The sequence below is a fragment of the Neofelis nebulosa genome, chromosome 4 (genome assembly GCF_028018385.1).
Source record: "Neofelis nebulosa isolate mNeoNeb1 chromosome 4, mNeoNeb1.pri, whole genome shotgun sequence".
In the NCBI taxonomy this organism is placed as follows: domain Eukaryota; kingdom Metazoa; phylum Chordata; class Mammalia; order Carnivora; family Felidae; genus Neofelis; species Neofelis nebulosa.
In genome coordinates this window covers 6,698,263-6,720,829 of record NC_080785.1, presented here as the reverse complement: position 1 = coordinate 6,720,829, position 22,567 = coordinate 6,698,263, and the positions used below count along the sequence as shown (strand labels likewise).

At 41.8% G+C, this 22,567-nt stretch overlaps 2 protein-coding genes across 7 annotated transcripts in view; both read left to right on the top strand.

The window, feature by feature from the left end:
- Positions 1–255: 255 nt before the first annotated feature.
- Positions 256–21,636, top strand: LOC131508742 (GTPase IMAP family member 7-like). Of its 6 annotated transcripts, XM_058723838.1 has the most exons (4): positions 276–371; positions 802–895; positions 6,092–6,745; positions 20,196–21,636. In XM_058723838.1, exons 3-4 carry the CDS (start codon positions 6,106–6,108, stop codon positions 21,083–21,085), a joined length of 1,530 nt encoding a protein of 509 aa, XP_058579821.1. In that variant the 5' UTR covers positions 276–371; positions 802–895; positions 6,092–6,105; the 3' UTR covers positions 21,086–21,636. The 6 variants fall into 6 exon arrangements, with proteins under 6 accessions (XP_058579818.1, XP_058579821.1, XP_058579820.1 ...); XM_058723835.1 differs by lacking the exon at positions 802–895 and having other exon boundaries at positions 256–371; XM_058723837.1 differs by lacking the exons at positions 276–371; positions 802–895 and adding an exon at positions 4,466–4,587.
- LOC131508755 (GTPase IMAP family member 7-like) overlaps positions 329–22,567 on the top strand; it is a 60,392-nt gene continuing 38,153 nt past the window's right edge. The window contains exon 1 of the mRNA XM_058723857.1: positions 329–371. Coding sequence (XP_058579840.1) covers positions 344–371 — 28 coding nt within the window. The 5' untranslated portion in view covers positions 329–343. The remainder of the gene's footprint in view (positions 372–22,567) is intronic.

Below are 22,567 nucleotides of genomic sequence, written 5' to 3'. Positions count from 1 at the left end.
ACTCCATGCAGGGAAGATGATCCAACACCATGCCTGGCTCTGTGTGCATGATTTGTGTCATGTAATAAGGGCCTTTGGGATCCACCAGTATAACCCCAAACAACAAATATAGGTTTGGAAAATTTGGTGTGAGAGCAGGCACATGGAGAAAAAGCTTACACCCTGGTAAAACTTAAGCACTCCTCCAATTATAGGGCAATATTTCTGTCTCTTTAAAGCCAAAGAGTTCCTTCACTAGCTCCACCCAATCTGAGCTTCCTGCCTCAGAGGTTTGAAGGGTGCAAACATATTTTCCTCCCAGTGAAAGCAAAAGCAGCAGCTCAAACAGATTCTTTGGAGAACAATGGGGAACTCAGCTCCTTCAAAAGAAGGTGAGCCTGGCCTGGGAGCAATGGAGCCGTGAGGGGCAGCAGGACATAGGGGTGTGCATGGGTGTGGGTTCTGGTCTGAGAGGGGACCAAGTACCGTGCCAGCAGCCCAGCAAACAGGATGCTGCCACAGGGGTCCCGGGGGAGGAAGAGTGGGAGTAAGGAGGTTGATTGCCCCATGTCCACACGTCTCCTATTTAGCAGGACAAACTTGCTGAACAGCATATCTTCCATCAGTTGCTGTCATGACAGAGTGAGTACTGCCTGACACCCCATCCATTTCCCTTAGTGGGAAACTAGTGTCCTCAAGGCAGGTATTTAGACCTGGAAGGCAATTTGGAGACCAGTCTGTCCCAATCCCTCTTTTTTCCTGAAAGAAATCTGAATCCCAGACGATGTGCATGTGGTTTTATCAAATTCCCTGGATACCCAGGTCACAAATGGCACAGGAAGCCTAGAATTCAGCTGGCTGTGTCCTTTCCAACATGTAAGAGAGAAATGGTGTGATCGACAGTGTAACAGAGGAGGTAAGGAAGGGGTGCCATGGGGAGAGAATGAGCTATTCTATAGAAAACAAATGTGTGTGAAGCCCTTTGGTTGCCTTCTCTAATTCCAGGGTTGCTACCAGTTCATGTTTCTGGACAGAGAGTGAACTACCTCCCTGGCCTCCCATGATCTATTTCTGATCCAGTGTAAACAGAAATGTAGAATCAAGGATCTGAGAAGGAACCAAGAAGAGACCAGAGCGTGCAAGGGTTATGCATGAGTGCAGGGTCAGACATACTTTGCATTGGATCCTTTGTCTGCCCAAAGCCCATTAGCGCAGAGACCTTGGGCAACTTTCTCAGCATTTCTGAGCCACATCAATCTCCTCATTTCAAAAATCAGAGTGGGGGCGCCTATCTGGCTCAGGGGGAAGAGCATGGGACTCTTGATCTCAGGGCTGTGAGTTTGAGCCTCATGCTGGGTGTAGAGATTAAATACATACATACACTTTAAACATTAGAATACTAAAAAGTATTACATTACTAGAATACTAAAAATTTTATCACTTCATCAGTATTACTTACATATGTATGTCTGGAAGATAAAGGTATTAAAATATACCATGATCAGAGTTCAAAAAGCAATTAGCATTTTTAAAAAATTACCAGGTGTATTCCAATTCCCAGATCGTCCTCTAGAATTTAAAACTGAAATCAGCTCCAAATACAGGTTCATAAATTTTGATTCTTTCATATCTCTTAAGTTTAATTTGATAAATAAGTTTTCACCTTCCTGGTTTTTTTTTTTTGTAAATTATTTTTGGTTAAGAAATGGTTGGTCCTTTTTCCAAGAGAATTGGACAGTGTACATTTTGCTCATTAAATCCTCAAGACGTCATACGACATGTTCTTCCAGTTTCTGTGTTTTGTATAAATTTAAATTTAAGGAGAGGCTTGCTCAGATTAAGATTTGCCTGGTTATTTGGGTGGTAATATTTCATAGGTGCAGTTGTAAACGTCCATCAGAAGGCACCTTATATATTCTTCTGTCTCTTTCTGTAATGTAGCAGACAGTAATGATACACTAGAGTAACTTTGTTTCATTAACGGTGGCAAATTATAATATTATAATTCTATCATTCTTTCTTCATTTATTGGATGGCATAATCCTTTAAAAAGAAAGTTCCCCTGAATCATACCTTCATTTCCATAAGGTGTAGTTAATAAGACAAAAGGAATGCTTGAATCTTTTTGTCCATGTTCAGACTGATGACATCATTTCCTAGCATACCCCAAAGAGAACACTTCACTTCTTTTGTGATGTTGGTATTGTTATGAATTCATGAACTTCAACATATTTGATGAATTTCAATCCACTGAAATTATTATTCTCATTGGTACTCAAATTACCCCATCTCTGTCCAGTCAGCCTCTTCAAGTTGGCCCTGTACCTCTTTCGGTAAGATCCAAACATTTTTTTTGAAAGTGATCTCTGCACACAATGTGGGGCTAGAACTCATGAGCATGGGATCAAGAGATGCATGCTGTATTGACAGAGCTAGCCAGGCATCCCACGGTCTGAGTAGTTTCTGATAGAATCCTCGCTTTCTAGTATGAGTAGAGAGTCTAGGATCCAAGTGTACATTTCATGGCCCAGATCTGGAATCGGTACCTTCTCCTAAGAGTCCTAAAGTTTTTGGTGGGAAATGGCATTTGAAGGGCACAGTATGGGTGCTAAGGGTGTTCATTGCCACTGGGTTTGTCCTTGGGCTTCAAAACTACACATGTGCACAAAAAGCTAAGTATAGGACAGGATTCCTGAAAGCAATTTAAGATTTTCTTGACATTTTTCCCCCTATTTGGCCTTACACTATATCCCATTAGGACAATAGCCAATGAAGCAACTCCATTTTCAAGTTTCTTGGACCAATTCTTTGTGTGGTTTGTCTATTACACCAAATACTATGTATTGCATTTGCTTTTGATTTTTACTAGTTATCTGAAAGTATAGTTTTTGTTGTATAATTATGTAAGCTATTTACAGATGTTTCTCACTATCCACAAGCAGAATGTTCCTATGAAATCTTTTATGAAACAAAATGACATAAAGGAGAGAAGCAATTACCATCAATGTACATGGAAAAAGGGTGCGCATTCCCAGATCTCCCCCAAATAACCTCCCTTATGTGTTTCTGATACTTTTAGACACAACTTGTTAACAGATGCACACATTCAATTGAGAGAAAGCCCACGCGCTCATCTGGCTCACAGCTCTGGTGACTGGATGGTGAACCCCTGTGTGAGGTTCCCGGGGAAGGTGATTGGCAGCTGGCGTGGACAACGGCCCACTGGGCCTCTCCATTAGCTCAATTGGCTGTAAAACAAATGCGGAACGCTGTGTTCGTGTTCAGCTTTTTTTTGTACAAATGAAAAATCCTCTTTGAATTTATGTCAGCCAGCAACAGCAGGTACACATGTAGGTCTTTCATAAAGGAAAAGAGCTGTAATTCGAACTCTCGAAAAGAAGGAAGTACATGCTTTCAAGACAAATCTATGAAATCGAAGTATACTCAAAGTAGTTCCCAGCTTCTACCCTGTCCCCCGCCTTATTCCTCCCATCCCTCTGTCAGTAACTTCTTTGGTGACGGTTCAGATGATCTGCCATTGCTTTTTGATGTGCATGAAATAAATGTTGTATTTTGTACCTGCAGTTAATGTTCCTCCCCATTAGAGAAATGACAGTAAACTAAATATTATTTTCTTCACTTTGCCTTTTTTTTCCTTAATGAAATATCCTGTAGATCTCTCCATCCCAGCATAGAGAGGTATTTCTTATTCCTTTCTACAGTTGGATAGTACATCACTGTGTGTATGTACCTTAGTTTATTCAATCAGACCCCTACTAGTGGGCATTTGGTAGATTTTTGGTCTTTAATTATTACAAATAGTGACGCAGAGAATAAAATATGCCTAATATTTTCCTGTGTTTTGTTAGTGTAGCTCTGGGATAAAAGGAAGGGGAACTTCTTCCTCTACCCTTCAAGGTCTTCCAGCTGCACTAAGAATTACATTCACTTGAGGCAGATTAACTAGAGAAAAAAAAAAAAAGCAGTGCACAAATGCTCACTAATGAAACTAAGACCAAGAGAGATGACCAAGGCAGGCAGTTTTTATAATTTTTAGGCAAAGAGACGATGGATCTGTGAGGGATTGACAAAACAAGGAAAACTTAACTTTGGGAGCATCTGTTAGGGAGGAATTCTAAAGAGACTTTGGGCTGAGGTAGTAAATTAGTAGAAAGTTGTGGGCTGTTTATACAGTCTTCTTGGCTCTAAATCTCCCATCCCTGGTCATGAGAGTGTCTCTACCTCCTGGGACAGGAAGGGGACCTTTTACATGGGAGATTTGTTTCCTGCTTGCAGGGGGACAGAAGAGGGTCTTAGTAATCTTCCCATACATGCTGTGTCTTAAGGTACTTTTATATGAAATAGTCAGTATGCCAAAGTTGCACGTTTAGGGGTGACCTGCCCGTGACCACTACAGGCATAAATCCTAAAATTGGGACTCACAATCCAAGAATAAATATATATGTGATTTGTATGATATTGCTAATTTCTCCTCTGTAGGTTTTAGACTGTTTTTCTATTCTCATTAGCCACGGAGAAGAGAACCTGTTTCCTCTAAACCTTTACTGACTGATTATAGCAGCAAATTTTTGCACTTTTGCCAAATCTGTAAGTGGAGAAATAGTATCTCAGTGTAATTTTCATTTGTTACATTTAGTTTTTCCTTTTCCTTTGTTGGGTTTATATTTCTCTACTTTAAGTGAGTGTTCATATATTTTTACATAGTTGAGGAGCATTGGCATTTCTTTTTTTTTCTTTGAACTGTTTATTCATATGTCTTGCTCCATTTTCTATGGAGCTATTGGACATTTGTCTCTGTACCTTTAGGTATTCTTTGTATAAGAGGAGATTTAACCCTCTTTGATATAGTCTGACATTCGTATTTTAATTGTCCATGGTGTTCGTTGTCTCCCATTGTCTTTTAGATCTTTATGTAGTCAGTTGTATGAATCCTTTTCCTTACAATCTTTCAAATCTTAGAAATAGTTCCCCGCCCCTAGGTTACAAAGGATTGGTCTGAGTTTCTTCTAGTATTTATGTGGATTGATTTTTAGTGTTTTTATTTCTAACGTATTTAGCATGTGAATGGCATGAAGACGAGGGTGCAGTTTTGTCTTTTTCTGTGTGGTTTTGTAGTTATCCCAACGCTGGCTATTAGTCCATCTTTCTCCTCATTGCTGTGAGATGCTGCCTTACGGAAGAGAAATGTAACATGATACAATTGAACTGGATGCTCATGAATATAGTAGACCAATTTGGTCTATTTCTGAATTGTCCGTTTTTGTTTTCAGTTTCTCTATGTTCACACACTCTTCATACTGCCTTAATTATAGGGGCTAAAATATTTTGCTATCTAGTAGAGCTGGCCCTCCCTAATCGTTCTTCTCTTTTTTGACTCTACAGGCTAATTTCCTTTCTTCATTCTTCCAAATTAAGTTTACAGTCAACTATTTTAGCTGCAGAGAAAAAAATGGAGACAAATTTTTAAAATTTATATTTTTATAAAATCACATTAAAGAAGTATCTATTAAAACAGTGTTGAATTTGGGGTAATGTCTGTTTTGCATCAAAGTATTTTTCTTCTTAAATCTACTAAAGGGGATGTGTTGTAACAATCCATTTTCTCATGTTGAACCACCCTACTATTGCTGAAATAAAAAATCACATTTAATTGTGGGGTTTTACTTTTTAGTGTCTGACAATTTATTTGGGATTTTTGCATTAGCATTCGCAAATGAGACATGTCTGTCGCTTTATTTATTGGTGAAATCTTTGTTAGCCTTTGGGATCAATATCATACATATGTCATAGAAAGAACTGGAAATATTTCTTTCTGTTTTAAGTCATCAGGAATAGTTTAAGAAAAGTTAAGTGAGATCCCCATGAAATCATCTGGGCCTGGTACTCTTTTGTAGGGGAATTCTTTAACTACTTTATTGTTTCTTCCATGGTGAGTGAATTGTTTCATCTTTTTGTCTTTATGGGACCAACATGGATAGTACACTACTGCAGGTTTTCATGGAGAAACACAAAGGAGATAAGAGGAATGTGATGGTTTCCGCTTACCTTTGTTGACTCTTTTTCTTCTCCTTCTCTTTTTTACACCCCACAGCCACTGGTAGTGACATGGCAGACCCTCAGGACAACACTCTGAGGATTGTTTTGGTGGGGAAAACTGGAAGTGGGAAGAGTGCAACAGCAAACACCATCCTGGGGAGTAGAGTGTTTGAGTCTAGAATTTCTCCCTGTACTGTCACTGCCAAGTGTCAAAAAGCATCCACAGAATGGAAGGGGAGGAAACTTGTTGTTGTTGACACCCCAGGGCTCTTTCACACCAAGGAGACCCTGGATACCACGTGCAGGGAAATCAGCAAGTGTGTCCTCTACTCCTGCCCTGGGCCCCACGCCATCATCTTGGTCCTCCAGGCGGGCCTCTACAGGGAAGAAGAGCAGAGGATCGTGGCATTGATCAAGGCTGTGTTTGGGAAGCCAGCCTTGAAGCACATGATTGTGTTGTTCACTCACAAAGATAACTTGGAGGAGAAGAGCCTGAGTGACTTCTTGGCAGATTCAGATGTGAAGCTAAGAAACATCATCAGCAAGTGTGGGAACCGCTACTGTGCCTTCAACAACAGAGCCTCAGAGGCCGAGAAGGAAGCTCAAGTGCAGGAGCTGGTGGAGCTGATAGAGGAGATGGTGCAGAGCAACGGAGGGGCTTACTTTACCGATGCCATTTACGAGACCCCACTTACACTTGAGAAGTTGTGTAGGTACATGGGCCCAGGGTCATGAATCATGTGGGGGGGAAAGTCTTGGGATTTGTCCTCATTGGGAGAGGCCCAGATAGTCTCGCATGAGGCTGTTGTGTGGGAGGCATTGAATTGAGACAATCTGGGACTTCTTATCCATAAAGATACTGGGGCACATGGGGATTGTGGTTTTTTGGGGTCTGTTTGTGATTGGGTTTTCTCCAAGCCATAGATCTCGATCATGGCAGAATCAGGCCCACACACTTTTCCACTGACTGATTTTCATATATTAAGGAAACATTTTTGCTGATTAAGAGAAAATAGTCCTTTTGTGCGGTGTTGGTATTCTGTAAGAGCGAGGGATTGATTGTTGCTCCTGGGACTGGGGCCCGCTTTTACCTCAGACCCCCCAGCTCATGGCACCCTGGTAGTCTGCCTTTTTGCCTTCAGAGTTCAGGAGGCCTTAACCGCACTCCCAGGCTTTAAATTCCTGTGTGTCTCTTTAAAAGAAGCAATTGTTAGTTTTTGTTTTGATGTTGTATATTTGTTTCCAAAAAGAGAATTCTTTAGAGGACTGAAATCTAAATTCTGAGAAAGCCCCAAGCTCTCTCTCATCAGGGGGACCCGGGGTCCGTCTGGGCCAGAAATGTGGCGGGAATAAGGAAGAACGTAGTCTACAAGATTTGCCCTGTTCACACCATGCCACAGAAGGGGAGACCTTTGGGTTTCTCAGAGGATGGGACAAGAAAGCAGGCAGGGGCAAGGTGGAGGGGACATACTGGATGCCTAGCACTGCACGACAGGTTGGCCAAACACCTGTTGAAACAGTTGAGACATGGATTGTGTGGTAGCTCCTGGAGTCCGAAGTCAAGATGCCAGCAGAGGCGTGCGCTCTCTGAAGCCTTGAGGGGAGGACCTTGCTTGCTTCTTCCTGGGCTCTGCTGGCAGCTGGCCATCTTGGTGCTCTTTGGCTGGAGATAGGCCACCACTTTCTTTCCTCAATCATTTCATTAGAAGCAGCAAGGAGAAACCAGGCCGCACCTTCCACACTGTTCTCGGAATTCTCCTCAGCTAAATATTCAAGTTCATCACTTACATAGTCTACTCTCCACCCAGCAGCCCACCTCAGTTTAGCCCGCCTCCCTGCCCCCTGCCCCCTGCCATTTTGTAGCAAGTGCCATCGTCCCTCCAATGTCCAGCAGCGTGGTCCCTACCTCTCTGGGACCTCACCAGAAAGTGACCTGCATGATCATCCTACCACCGACATCCTCTTAGGCCTTTCTTTTTATCATGCACCTCAGAATTCTTCGAGGCTCCATGCATTACTCAATTTCAAAACGACTCCTACATTTTAGGTAATTACCAGAGCAGGACTCTACTTCTTGGCCTTAAAATCTATATTAATTCCCCCAGGAGCTGCTGTAACAAATGACCACAAACTGTTGCTTAAAGAGCAGAAACTTACTGTCTCATTGTTATGGCTACTGTCTCACTGGCACAGGCTACAAGTGCCAAACCGAGACGTTCCCAGGGCCATACTCTCCATGAAGTCTCCGGGGAAGGATCCTTCTTTGCTGCTTCTTAGCTTCTGGTGCGGGCTGGCCTGCTTTGTTCTTTGCCTTCTAGGAGCTTCACTCCAATATCTGCCTCTTTTGCAACATGGTGTTCTCTGTGTGTATCTGTGTGTAAACTTCCCTCACTGTGAATGAAGCGATTCCAGGCATTGGAGTAGGGCTCAACCTTAACTTAAAGACGTGACATCACAGAGACCGTGCTCCAAAGAAGGTCACATTCTCAGATACCAGGAGTTAGGACTTCTTTAGAGGGACACAATTCAACCTAGGATGGATGGTAAGAGAGGGACAGTGTGTGCAGTGTGAGGGTACAGTACCCCTGATCTCTTCCTCTCCAGTCCTAGTTGCAGTTACCAGGTTAACCCATTGGGATAGTTTTCTTAGGTCTCTACTTCTTGGAAGTCTTCTACTGCCTGGGGCTTAGAATCCACATTCCTTGGCCTGGTATTCAACAGTCATTATAATCAGTCTCAACTCCTCTTCCAAGAATGAGATTCTTCTAGATATCATTGTTCCTGTTAATATCTGTTTTACACTTTTGTAAGGAACGAAGGTGATAATGATGGAGAGGCAAGTTCCAGGGACACAGTAGGCCCTCAGTAAATGCTGGCAATGATTCCTGCACTCCAAATTGTTAGCTGTTCTCTGTGTCCAGTATATTTCCACCTCCAAGGGTTGAATCATGCTATTTCTGCCTTTCTTTCTTATCTGTAGTTTTCAAAAAAAGCAAACTCATGACTCCTGGGCAAGTATAAACACATCAAAGATTTGGCTCAACTCATGGCTTAACTAGAGAACCAGTATGATTCTATAATTGGTTCAAACTTCCTTTGGGTGGCTCAATCAGTTAAGCGTCTGACTCTTGATCTCAGCTCAGGTCTTGACCTTAGGGTATTGAGTTTGGGCTCCATGCTGGGTGTGAAACCTAGTTAAAAACAAACAAATAAGCAAAGAATAAAACAAAAAACACAAACAAACAGAAACACAAAGCTCATTTGAAATCAAATGTTGATGTGTTCAAGAGAGTAGTAAAATGTAATTTTTGAGTTCTACATTCCACCAGACAGAAAATTCGCTGAGTATCTCCAAGGCAGAGATGTGCAAAAATTCTCTCTGTCCTTAAAGTGTTGTAAAGTATCACAGCTGATCATCAAGCACAGCACCACACAGAACAATAGAACACTCCAGTAATCTCTCTTGCTTATTTCTAAGTTTTGGATCATTTTCATAGCGTTCTCTACTTTGTGATCATAAACAGTCTCCAACAAGTATTGTTGATCCTAGAAGATTGTTTTTACTATGCATGGCCTGATTATTTATACAGATGCAGCAAGAATCTTAATTAACTGGAAAAGCCTCCCTGAGTTTGCTTGGGAAATCTAGAGCTTAATCATATTAAGCAACTATCAATTCCAAAGGATAAACTTCTTTTGAAAATTTTCAAAATGAGTTTTGAATCAGACGTTTCAAAGCCCCTGCCATTCTTCTATCCTAGGAGTGGGAAACCAAGGCCCAAACACTTTCTCCAGTAAACTTTGCATGCTGTACCCATAAATCTCAATGAATTTCCCTCTTCCTGAGGTCTCCAAAATTTGCCTGGGTTTCTGGACTACCTGGGAGTGGACTTCCTTACTCCCAGAGATTGGGATCCTGGAAGCCAGACATCATATTAGTTTTCTCATGAAGGTTTTGGAGACATTAGCTCCACATGTAACAACAACAATTGCTCCTTAGCAGTGGTCTGATGGTGTTTGTTTAAACAACAATCACTCTCATATATCACCCTGTACATATGGCCTTGCTGCAGAATCGATTTTTCCAATGGTATCTTTGGAAACAGGAGGACAGAATTCTATTAAACCTATGCAAATGGTTCTATCAACATGAAAGTGAATGAAACTTAGTAGAAGCATTTGTTTCTCAATTTTGAGGGTAGGTGAAGATGAAGTAATATTTAAAGACGGTTGTTGTGGGTTTACAAATACACAGTCTACTAATTCGTGTAAGGAGAAAGAAATAAGGTTCCACAAATAGCCATACAAGTAGAACATCAAACAGAATGCATCAATATTCCAAACAAATAACCACAATGGCACATCTTGAATCCGTTCACTCTGTCATATGTCATTACTTCTCACTCTGCTGGATCTTGAGTCAGTCGTCTGGTTTCCTGAGGTACATATGCTTCCAGACTGAGAGTCCCAGTAGTCCTGGCTTTGCTCGCTGGCAGAGTCTGAGCATTGAGTCAGTGCTGCCATCTTGCAAACCTGCTCTGAAGAGTCTCTTTGAGGCAACAGTAGTTCAGAGCACGTCCTACAGTTTTTCCCCTGAAGCTCCAAGATTGTGACCCTCTGGTGAAGACACAAATTCTGAGTGGTCACTTTTGGTAGATCTTCGGAGAAGCCTTAGGAGGAAGCAGAGACCTGTTTGAGAACAGGACTGAATGGTTGTGGTTCATAACGGAATATAACATCGTGGAAGACAGTAAAAGGCTCTTTGGGGGGCATGGTCCTTATTTCATGAGGGTTTGGTCAATGTTTCCTTTGAGGGATTCAGCCCCAAGTGCACTGTCACACAGAACACCTATATCTCTTTTGTGACATGGCTGCTATTAGCCTGCAAGAGGCAGCTCTTCTTGCACATCCGTGGAGCCAGAAGACAATTTCATTAAAGACATGTGAGTGCAGGGCTATAGATAATCCAGTTCCCTTATCCTGGTAGACAGGCTGTGGAGGTGCTGAGTCTTCCTTTTCATGCAGTGCCCTTTGGGGGTGGAGTGAGTGGGGAGAAACCAGGAAACCTTGAGTGATATCCACTTAAAAGAGATTGTTACAAAGTAGAAGTGACTAGTTTTATGTGGCACCGAGAAGGCTCCAGAATCCCTAACCCCCAACTTGATGGTATTTGGGGGTAACATAAGTGGGTTTCCATGAGTTCATGAATCTGGGGTCCTCTTGATGGGATTAGTGTCCTTGGAAGAAGAGATAGCAGAGAGTTGCTTCCTCGCTCCATCATGTATGGACACGGTGAGACAGTGCCATTCGCAAATCAGGAAGTGAGCCTTTCCCAGGGAAACAAGTTGGCTGGCACATTGGGCTTGGGCTGCCCAGTCTCCAGAACTGTGAGAGATTAATTACTGCTGTTCCTGCTCCCAGGCTGTGGTATTATGGCAGTCCACGCTGACTAAGACAGCATCTATGATGTGTAGATGAGCCTCAGGATGGTAATCTATGAGAAGAGCATTGAGGGTTGAATTATTACTACTAACTAATACCTATTGATAACTATGGTTTGAGTACCACTTCATGTGTACAAATTTATCTGGTTTCACAATGACTGTCTGAAGTAAGTATTCCATTTTAAAGATTAGGGGAGTGAGTTGCAGAGAGGTTAACTCACCCAAATGTGGCAGGCTGGATGGTGTTTCCCGAAAGATGGCCACACTCTAATCCCCAGAGCCTGTGAATGTTACCTTATTCCATAAGCATCTTTGCAGGTGTGATTAAGTTAATGACTTTGAGATGGGGAGATTATTCCGGATTATCTGGGTGGGCCCCAGAGGTACTCAGAAAGGTCCTTCTAAGGAGAGGCATGTAGGCAATGTGATAAAGGCAGAGAGATTGGTGTGATGTGGCCCCAAGCCCCGGGCATCTGGCAGCTTCTAGAAGATGTAAGAGGCAATGGATGGATTCTCTCCTGGAGCCTCCAGAAAGAACGAGCTCTGCAAGACTTTGATTTTATCTCCATAAAACTAATTCCATGCTCTTGTCCTCCATAACTGCAGAAGATGAAGTTTATATTGCTTTCAGCTACTAATGTTTTAGGAATTTGTTATGGAGGCAATAGGAAATGGATCCACCAAAGTTCCAAAGACGATATGTAGAAGAAACAGGACAATGGGGAAATGATTCTTTTAAACTACTGTTATTATTTCTGCACTATTTTGATAAGTTGAGCTTTGAGATTATCTAGATCTGAGCATCAGAAAACACCCTGAACCCCACAAGAAGACTCCTATAGAATTCAAAGAATGTCTCTTAATGACCCCACACCTTTTGAAAATTCATTATATCCACATTTCTCTGTGTGTGTGAAATGGAAAGAATCAAAGGAAAACATAAAAAAGGAAGCTGCGGTTTTGTCCACATTTATCTCTCCACTTCTGACTATGTGGAAGGAGCAAGATCCTGGGTGGAAAGTTGTGTTTCCAGGGTTGCAGGAGGAGACAAGCGGTGGAGAGGCCTGTGGCTCACAGCATAGGTGCAAGTGGAAGGAAGCCCTCAATGATCAGGAGCGTGGCTAAGTGAACAATTCAGATATGGGGCTACACTGCTTCTATCCAGAATCTTCTAGAAGGAGATCACTCCTAACTTAGGGCTCAGGATGGGACTGATGGGGGCCACATGCTCCTTTTTGACCAAGGATCACAAGGCTGTTACCATTTGAGACCCGCATCTGATTTCTTGTGGCATCCATGGATTCTGTGTCAACTAGTCTCCTGTTCCCTCTAGGGAACTTAACAGCGTACCTGAGCATAATACCTGGAGAAGCAATTAGCTGACCATGAAAACATCCAAGGACAAGTTTCACTCAAGGAATATGTAGCTTGAAATGAAACTAGGAAATGGTAGAGATATTTTGAGCAGGAAATATGATTCTAGCTCTCCTCTAGACTTATATGTATGCAGCCTCACAAGACCAAGTTCATGGGTATGTGACCTGTGCCGTTGCACAGGGCCCTGTACTTAGAAGGGTTTACTGTTCTGTTGATGTCATCTTGAAATTCTTATTTTTTTTTTGTTTGTTTTTGACAAAGGGCCTGGCATATTCCTTTTGTGCCAGACTTTGCAAATTACATAGCTGGTCCTGGTCTGTGTCTTTATTGCAAGTTGGAAAACAGTTACCTGGGGCCCTCCAAGTCATTAGCACCAATAACTGGTCTAATGATATGGGCCAATAATATAGTATTAATACAATAATTTCCAAATCTAGCTGCTTCCCTCCATGGGTTGCCTCCCCATTGGCCACTACTTCCTGCCACATTTAGTTCTCTTAGTACCCACCTTGAAGTGTGAGCATCAAGTAATCCCATGTCTCAATGTAGTGAACAAAAATATATAATCAAAAACATTATAATTTTATGATGATGCAAGAGACAATTGGAACAGCTGGTCAACCATGAGAGGTTTGCCCATCTGCCTATCATCTCAAAGTTTCCAGAGCAGGTTGGAATGGATGCACTGGCTAAATCTGGGAAAATCTACCAGTGCCTGGGTCTGGGGTAGAGGAAAGTAGGAAGGTTGTAGGGGAAAGTTTGATCTCCACCCTGGGTGCATCTTTTGTTGTCAGGTCATGCATATTTTGGGGCTTGAAAGAACCATATGAAGAAAACTAGAGAAGGTGTATGGTCATTGGAAGACTTTTCCAGGCCACATCTTCCTTTTTTTCTCTTGGCTCCCAATCCTTTAGAGTCTTGGCTTTGTAACTGAAGGCTGGTAAATTCTTAATGAGTAACTTGAGACCTTCATGAAAGACTATCATGAAAACCCATATGATACAATCACTGGGAAGTATCTCAGGCTCTAAATTTGGACACATCTAGCCACGTATTTGAGTTTCTTCTTCCTAGAATCACCCCAGAGTCACCCACTCCATGCAGGGAAGATGATCCAACACCATGCCTGGCTCTGTGTGCATGATTTGTGTCATTTAATAAGGCCCTTTGGGATCCACCAGTATAAACCCAAACAACAAATATCGGTTTGGAAAATTTGGTGTGAGAGCAGGCACATGGAGAAAAAGCTTACACCTTGGTAAAACTAAAGCACTCCTCCAATTATAGGGCAATCTTTCCGTCTCTTTAAAGCCAAATAGTTTCTTCACTAGCTCCAACCAATCTGAGCTTCCTGCCGCAGAGGTTTAAAGGGGGAAACACATTTTCCTCACACCGAAAGCAAAAGCAGCACCTCAAACAGGTTCTTTGGAGAACAATGGGGAACTCAGCTCCTTCAAAAGAAGGTGAGCCTGGCCTCAGAGCAATGGAGCTGTGAGGGGCAGCAGGACATAGGGGTGTGCATGGGTGTGGGTTCTGGTCTGAGAGGGGACCAAGTGTCATGCCAGCAGCCCAGCAAAAAGGGGTCCCAGGGGAGGAAGAGTGGGAGTAAGGAGGTTGATTGCCCCATGTCCACACGTCTCCTATTTAGCAGGACAAACTTGCTGAACAGCATATCTTCCATCAGTTGCTGTCATGACAGAGTGAGTGCTGCCTGACACCCCATCCATTTCCCTTAGTGGGAAACTAGTGTCCTCAAGGCAGGTCTTTAGACCTGGAAGGCAATTTAGAGAGTAGTCTATCCAAATCCCTCTTTTTTCCTGAAAGAAATCTGAATCCCAGACGATGTGCATGTGGTTTTATCAAATTCCCTGGATACCCAGGTCACAAATGGCACAGGAAGCCTAGAATTCAGCTGGCTGTGTCCTTTCCAACATGTAAGAGAGAAATGGTGTGATCGACAGTGTAACAGAGGAGGTAAGGAAGGGGTGCTATGAGGGAGAGAATGAGCTATTCTATAGAAAACAAATGTGTGTGAAGCCCTTTGGTTGCCTTCTCTAATTCCAGGGTTGCTACCAGTTCATGTTTCTGGACAGAGAGTGAACTACCTCCCTGGCCTCCCATGATCTATTTCTGATCCAGTGTAAACAGAAATGTAGAATCAAGGATCTGAGAAGGAACCAAGAAGAGACCAGAGCGTGCAAGGGTTATGCATGAGTGTATGGTCAGACATAATTTGCATTGGATCCCTTCTCTGCCCAAAGCCCATTAGCGCAGTGACCTTGGGCAATGTTCTCAGCATTTCTGAGCCACATCAATCTCCTCATTTCAAAAATTAGAGTGGGGGTGCCTATCTGGCTCAGTTGGAAGAGCATGGGACTCTTGATCTCAGGCTTGTGAGTTTGAGCCTCATGCTGGGTGTAGAGATTAAATACATACATACATACATACATACACTTTAAACATTAGAATACTAGAAAGTATTACATTACTAGAATACTAAAAATTTTATCACTTTACCAGTAATTATTTACATATGTATGTCTGGAAGATAAAGGTCATTAAAATATACCATGATCAGAGTTCAAAATCAGCTCCAAATACGGTTCATAAATTTCGATTCTTTCATATGTCTTGTTTAATTTGATAAATAAGTTTTCACTTTCCTGTTTCTCTTTGTAAAATGTTTTTGGTTAAGAAATGGTTGGTCCTTTTTCCAAGAGAATTGGACAGTGTACATTTTGCTCATTAAATCCTCAAGACATCATATGACAGGTTCTTCTAGTTTCCCTGTTTTGTATAAATTTAAATTTAAGGAGAGGCTTGATCAGATTAAGGCTTGCCTGGTTATTTGGGTGGCAATATTTCATAGGTGCAGTTGTAAACGTCCAGCAGAAGGCACCTTATATATTCTTCTGTCTCTTTCTGTAATGTAGCAGACTGTAATGATAGTCTAGAGTAACTTTCTCTCATTAACGGTCACAAATCATAATATTATAATTCTATCATTCTTTCTTCATTTATTGGATGGCATAATCCTTTAAAAAGAAAGTTCCCCTGGATCATACCTTCATTTCCATAAGGTGTAGTTAATAAGACAAAAGGAATGCTTGATTCTTTTTTGTCCATGTTCAGACTGATGACATCATTTCCTAGCATACCCCAAAGAGAACACTTCACTTCTTTTGTGATGTTGGTATTGTTATGAATTCATGAACTTCAACATATTTGATGAATTTCAATCCATTGAAATTATTATTCTCATTGGTACTCAAATTACCCCATCTCTGTCCAGTCAGCCTCTTCAAGTTGGCCCTGTACCTCTTTCGGTAAGATCCAAACATTTTTTTTGAAAGTGATCTCTGCACACAATGTGGGGCTAGAACTCATGAACGTGGGATCAAGAGATGTATGCTGTATTGACAGAGCTAGCCAGGCGTCCCATGGTCTGAGTAGTTTCTGGTAGAATCCTCGCTTTCTAGTATGAGTAGATAGTCTAGGATCCAAGTGTACATTTCATGGCCCACATCTGGAATCGGTACCTTCTCCTAAGAGTCCTAAAGTTTTTGGTGGGAAATGGCATTTGAAGTACACAGTATGGGTGCTAAGGGTGTTCATTGTCACTGGGTTTGTCCTTGGGCTTCAAAACTACACATGTGCACAAAAAGCTAAGAATAGGACAGGATTCCTGAAAACAATTTAAGATTTTCTTGACATTTTTCCCCCTATTTGGCCTTACACTATATTCCTTTAGGACAATAGCCAATGAAGCAACTGCATTTTCAAGTTTATTGGACCAATTCTTTGTGTGGTTTGTCTATTACACCAAATACTATGTATTGCATTTGCTTTTGATTTTTACTAGTTATCTGAAAATATAGTTTTTGTTGTATAATTATGTAAGCTATTTACAGATGTTCCTCACTATCCACAAGCAGATGTTCCTATGAAATCTTTTATGAAACAAAATGACATAAAGGAGAGAAGCAATTACCATCAATGTACATGGAAAAAGGGTGCGCATTCCCAGATCTCCCCCAAATAACCTCCCTTATGTGTTTCTGATACTTTTAAACACAACTTGTTAACAGATGCACACATTTAATTGAGAGAAAGCCCACGTGCTCATCTGGCTCACACACTGGTGACTGGGTGGTGAACCCCTGTGTGAGGTTCCCGGGGAAGGTGATTGGCAGCTGGCGTGGACAACGGCCCACTCGGCCTCTCCATTAGCTCAATTGGCTGTAAAACAAATGCGGAACGCTGTGTTCGTGTTCAGCTTTTTTTTTTGTACAAATGAAAACTCCTCTTTGAATGTATGTCAGCCAGCAACAGCAGGTACACATGTAGGTCTTTCATAAAGGAGAAGAGCTGTAATTCGAACTCTCAAAAAGAAGGAAGTACATGCTTTCAAGACAAATCTATGAAATTGAAGTATATTCAAAGTAGTTTCCAGCTTCTACCCTGTCCCCCACTTTATTCCTCCCAGCCCTCTGTCAGCAATTTCTTTGGTGGCAGTTCAGATGATTTGCCTTTGCTTTATCATGTGCATGAAATATATGTTGTATTTTGTACCTATAGTTCATGTTCCTCCCCATCAGGGAAATGACAGTAAACTAAATATTATTTTCTTCACTTTGCCTTTTTTTTGTTGTTGTTGCTTAATGAAATATCCTGGAGATCTCTCCATCCCGGCATAGAGAGGTATTTCTTATTCCTTTCTACAGTTGGATAGTATATCGCTGTGTGTATGTACCTTAGTTTATTCAACCAGACTCCTACTGGTGGGTATTTGGTGGATTTTTTGTCTTTAATTATTACAAATAGTGACACAGAGAATAAACATATGCCTAAACTTTTCCTGTGTTTTTGTCAGTGTAGCTCTGGGACATAAGGAAGGGGAACTTCTTCCTCTACCCTTCAAGGTCTTCCAGCTGCACTAAGAATTACATTCACTTGAGGCAGATTAACAAGAGAGAAAAAAAAAGCAGTGTGCACAGATGCTCAGTAATGAAACTAAAACCAAGAGAAATGACCAAGGCAGGCAGTTTTTATACTTTTTAGGCAAAGAGACGATGGATCTGTGAGGGATTGACAAAACAAGGAAAACTTAACTTTGGGAGCATCTGTTAGGGAGGAATTCTAAAGAGACTTTGGGCTGGGGTAGTAAAATAGTAGAAAGTAGTGGGCTGTTTATACAGTCTTCTTGGCTCTAAATCTCCCATCCTTGGACATAAGGGTGTCTCTTTACCTCCTGGGACAGGAAGGACACCTTTTACACGGGAGAATTTGTTTTCTGCTTGCAGGAGGACAGAAGAGGGTCTTAGTAATCTTCCCACATAGGTTGTATCTTAAGTTACTTTCACTTAAAATAGTCAGTATGCCCGGGTGCCTGGGTGTCTCAGTCGGTTGAGAGTCCGTCTTCGCTCAGGTCATGATCTCACAGTTCGTGGGTTCGAGCCCTTCAGGCTCTGTGCTAACAGCTTGTTGGGAGCCTGGTGCCTGCTTCAGATTCTGTGTCTCCTTCTCTCTCTGCCCCTCCCCCGCTCACGCTTTCTCTCACTCTGTTTCTCCAAAATAAATAAATGTAAAAAAATTAAAAAAGAAATAGCATGCCAAAATTGCACGTTTAGGAGTGAGCTGCCCTGACCACTACAGGCATAAGTCCTAAAATTGGGACTCAGAATCCAATAAATGTATATGTAATTTGTACGATATTGCCAATTTCTCCTCTGTAGGTTTTAGACTGTTTTTCAATTTCATTAGCCATGGAGAAGAGAACTGTTTCCTCTAAACCTTTACTGACTAATTATAGCAGCAAATTTTTCGATTTTTGCCAAATCCGTAAGTGGAGAAATAGTATCTCAGTGTAATTTTAATTTACTATATTTAGTTATTTTCTTTTCCTATGTCGGATTTATTTTTCTCTACTTTAAGTGAGTGTTCATATATTTTTACATAGTTGAGGAGCATTGGCATTTCTTTTTTTTCTTTGAACTGTTTATTCCTATGTCTTGCTCCATTTTCTATCAAGCTGTTGGAATTTGTCTCTCTACTTTTAGGTATTCTTTGTATAAGAGGAGAATTAACACTCTTTGATATAGTCTGACATTCATAGTTTAATTGTGATGCTCCTTGTCTCCCATTGTCTTTTAGGTCTTTATGCAGTCAGATGTATGAATCCTTTTCCTTACAATCTTTCAAATCTTAGAAACAGTTGCCCCACCCCTAGGTTACAAAGGATTGGTCTGAGTTTCTTCTAGTATTTATGTGGATTGATTTTTAGTGTTATGTTTCCAATGTATTTAGCATGTGAATGGCATGAAGACGTGGGTGCAGTTTTGTCTTTTTCTGTGTGGTTTTGTAGTTATCCCAATGCTGGTTATTAGTCTATCTTTCGCCCCATTGCTTTGAGAGGCTGCTTTATGGACGATAAATGTAACGTAATACAATTGCACTGGATACTCATGAATATAGTAGACCAATTTGGTCTATCTCTGAATTGTCTCTTTTTGTTTTCCGTTCTGTCTCTGTTCACACACACGTCATACTGCCTTAAGTATAGGGGTAAAATATTTTACTATCTGGTAGAGACGGCCCTCCCTCATCATTCTTCTCTTTGTTGACCCTACAGGCTAATTTTCTTTCTTCATTCATCCAAATGAAGTTTATAGTCAACTATTTTAGCTGCAGAGAAAATATGGTGACAAATTTGTTAAAATTTATATTTCTATAAAATCACGTGAAAGAAGTATCTATTAAAACAGCGTTGAAATTGGGGAAATGTCTGTTCTGCATCAAAGTATTTTTCTTCTTAACTCTACCAAAGAGGATGTATTGTAACAATCCATTTTCTCATATTGAACCACCGTTGTATTTCTGAAATAAATCACATTTAATTATGGGGTATTACTTTTTAGTGTCTGACAAATTATTTGGGATTTTTGCAATAGTATTCGCAAATGAGACAAGTCTGTAGCTTTATTTATTGGTGAAATCTTTGTTAGCCTTTGAGATCAATATCATACTTGTGGCATAGAAAGAACAGGAAAGATTTCCTTCTGTTTTAAGTCATCAGGAATAGTTTAAGAAAGGTTTAAGTGAGATCCCCATGAAACCATCTGGACCTGGTACTCTTTTGTAGGGGAACTCTTTAACTACTTTGTTGTTTCTTCCATGGTGAGTGAATTGTTTCATCTTTTTGTCTTTATGGGACCAACATGGATAGTACACTACTGCAGGTTTTCATGGAGAAACACAAAGGAGATAAGAGGAACGTGATGGTTTCCACTTACCTTCGTTGACTTTTTTCCTTTTCCTTCTCTTTTTTACACCCCACAGCCACTGATAGTGACATGGAAGACCCTCAGGACAACACTCTGAGGATTGTTTTGGTGGGGAAAACTGGAAGTGGGAAGAGTGCAACGGCAAACACCATCCTGGGGAGTAGAGTCTTTAAGTCTAAAGTTGCTCCCCATGCTGTCACCGCCAAGTGTCAAAAAGCATCCAAGGAGTGGAAGGGGAGGAAACTTCTTGTTGTTGACACCCCAGGGCTCTTTGACACCAAGAAGACCCTGAATACCACGTGCAGGGAAATCAGTCGGTGTGTCCTCTACTCCTGCCCTGGGCCCCACGCCATCGTCTTGGTCCTCCAGCTGAACCGCTACACGGAGGAAGAACAGAAGACCATGGCATTGATCAAGTGTGTCTTTGGGAAGCCAGCCTTGAGGCACATGATCATGTTGTTCACTGGCAAAGATAACTTGGAGGGGCAGAGTCTGAGTGACTTCTTAGCAGATGCAGATGTGAAGCTAAGAAACATCATCAGCGAGTGTGGGAACCGCTACTGTGCCTTCAACAACAGAGCCTCAGAGGCCGAGAAGGAAGCTCAAGTGCAGGAGCTGGTGGAGCTGATAGAGGAGATGGTGCAGAGCAACGGAGGGGATTACTTTACTGATGCCATTTATGAGGACACGGAGAAGAGGCTGAGGCAACAGGAAGAAGATCTGAAGAAGATCTACACCGATCAATTAAATAATGAAATTCAACTAGTAGAAAAGGAATATGCTGATAAATCACAGGAAGAACGGGAGGAAAAAATAAAATGGCTAAAGAGGATTTATGATGAACAATTAAAAAACATCAAGGAAGAAGCTGAGAAGGGCATATTTGAACATGTTTTAGATGGGATTAGGAGGATGCTTTCAAAAATATGGCATATGTTCTGGTAGTAAAGAACATTTCATTTTTTTCTTTTGAATTTACGATGATTTGCGATAGTGGTAGATTGTAGTTTCCATAGATAGCTGTGACAGTAGCTTCTACTTATTCTTCCTATAACCTGATGCTGTTACTCCTGCCACTAACTTGCGGGGCCTGTGTCCTCTACCTTGGAACTGGGCAGATCTGGGACCATTTCAATTAATAGCAGATGGTTGAAGCAACACCTTGTGACTCTAAGGTTACATGTGGGCAATGCTTCCTTGCCCTGTTGGAGTTCTTACCCTTGGAACTTGACTGTCATGTTGTGAGAAAGCCCAGGCTGTCTCTTGAGAGGCCCCCATGCAGAGGGCCTGAAGTCACTGGTCCACTTCCCAGCTCACCTTTCATTTGTGACTCAGATCAACTTGCCCGCCATGCAAATGAGGCAACACAAAAGTGGGCCCTCCGGCTGGCCGCCATCTCAGGCGAAGTTGCAGAAAGCAAAGATGATCCATTCCCACTGAGTCCTGCCCAAATGGCAGCTTTATGAGAACAAATAAATGATGGTTTTTGTTTTTAACCAGTGAGCTTCAGAATGGTTTGTTATGCAGTGAGAACTAACCAGAATGAAGCCTCTTCCCAGCTCTCAGTCCACACCGCCTCCCCTTCCCACCTATCCCTCTTCACACAAAGTTGGCATAATCAGGCAATGGCATATAGAGTTCAAAGACTCAGGAAAATTCAAATCAGAAATCCTGCACATGTTAAGCGTCTTAACCACTGGTCACATGTGTCATTGCACCGCATGGTCACAAGTACTATGTTAGGGAGGTATCGGGTTTCTCTGGAAAGATTGTTCTGTGGTTCATGGAGATCTGAAAGTCACAGGATTCTCTTACTGTGTTTCTCTCACTTCTTTTTTAGGGACCATCCTAACCTAAAATGTCTCCACTTGTATCTGAAAAATCCCATCTGGGCCACATAGTCTTCATTTGCCTCTGCAGAATCACACTTCACCCAGCTCTTTGCCCCCTGAGGCTGATCTAGTTGCACTACATCGGTGGGATCTCTTGCTCTCTGACTTCTGCCTGGCTGGCCAATGGGAAGTCCAAGTCAGAGGCCCTGTGGAAGTAGAAAAGCAAGGCTGGGGTGTCCATTCCCCCACCTCTATCTCTGCAGGGCCATCTCTGACTAACTGCAACCCTACGCCAAAGGTCACAGCTCCTCCCTTGGTGGCCTTTCCATCCAACTCTTCTGCATTCCAGTCTTTGTTCACCCCTTCAGGTGGGACTCAATTTTCTTATCGATACTATCAATGTCCCTGTGTTTTCCACATTCCCTGTGTCCACAGTGTGTAAAAGGCCCCTTCTCTAAACTTTCTCCAAGTACCTAATGAGAGCAAACTATCTTTTTCCCGTGAGAACCTGATTGATAAATCTTATGGTACCCAGTTCTCTTTCAGAGCATCTTTATTGTTGTTGATGGTTTTACATTCCCTCTAGTGCTTGTTT

What these genes read in the sequence shown, in the direction of transcription:
- LOC131508742 (XM_058723835.1), top strand. Translation starts at nt 344, where the DNA reads ATGGGGAACTCAGCTCCTTCAAAAGAAG. An exon ending in CTCAGCTCCTTCAAAAGAAG is followed by an intron (nt 372 to 6,091) that starts GTGAGCCTGGCC and finishes TACACCCCACAG; the next exon opens with CCACTGGTAGTGACATGGCA. An exon ending in ACTTACACTTGAGAAGTTGT is followed by an intron (nt 6,746 to 20,195) that starts GTAGGTACATGG and finishes TACACCCCACAG; the next exon opens with CCACTGATAGTGACATGGAA.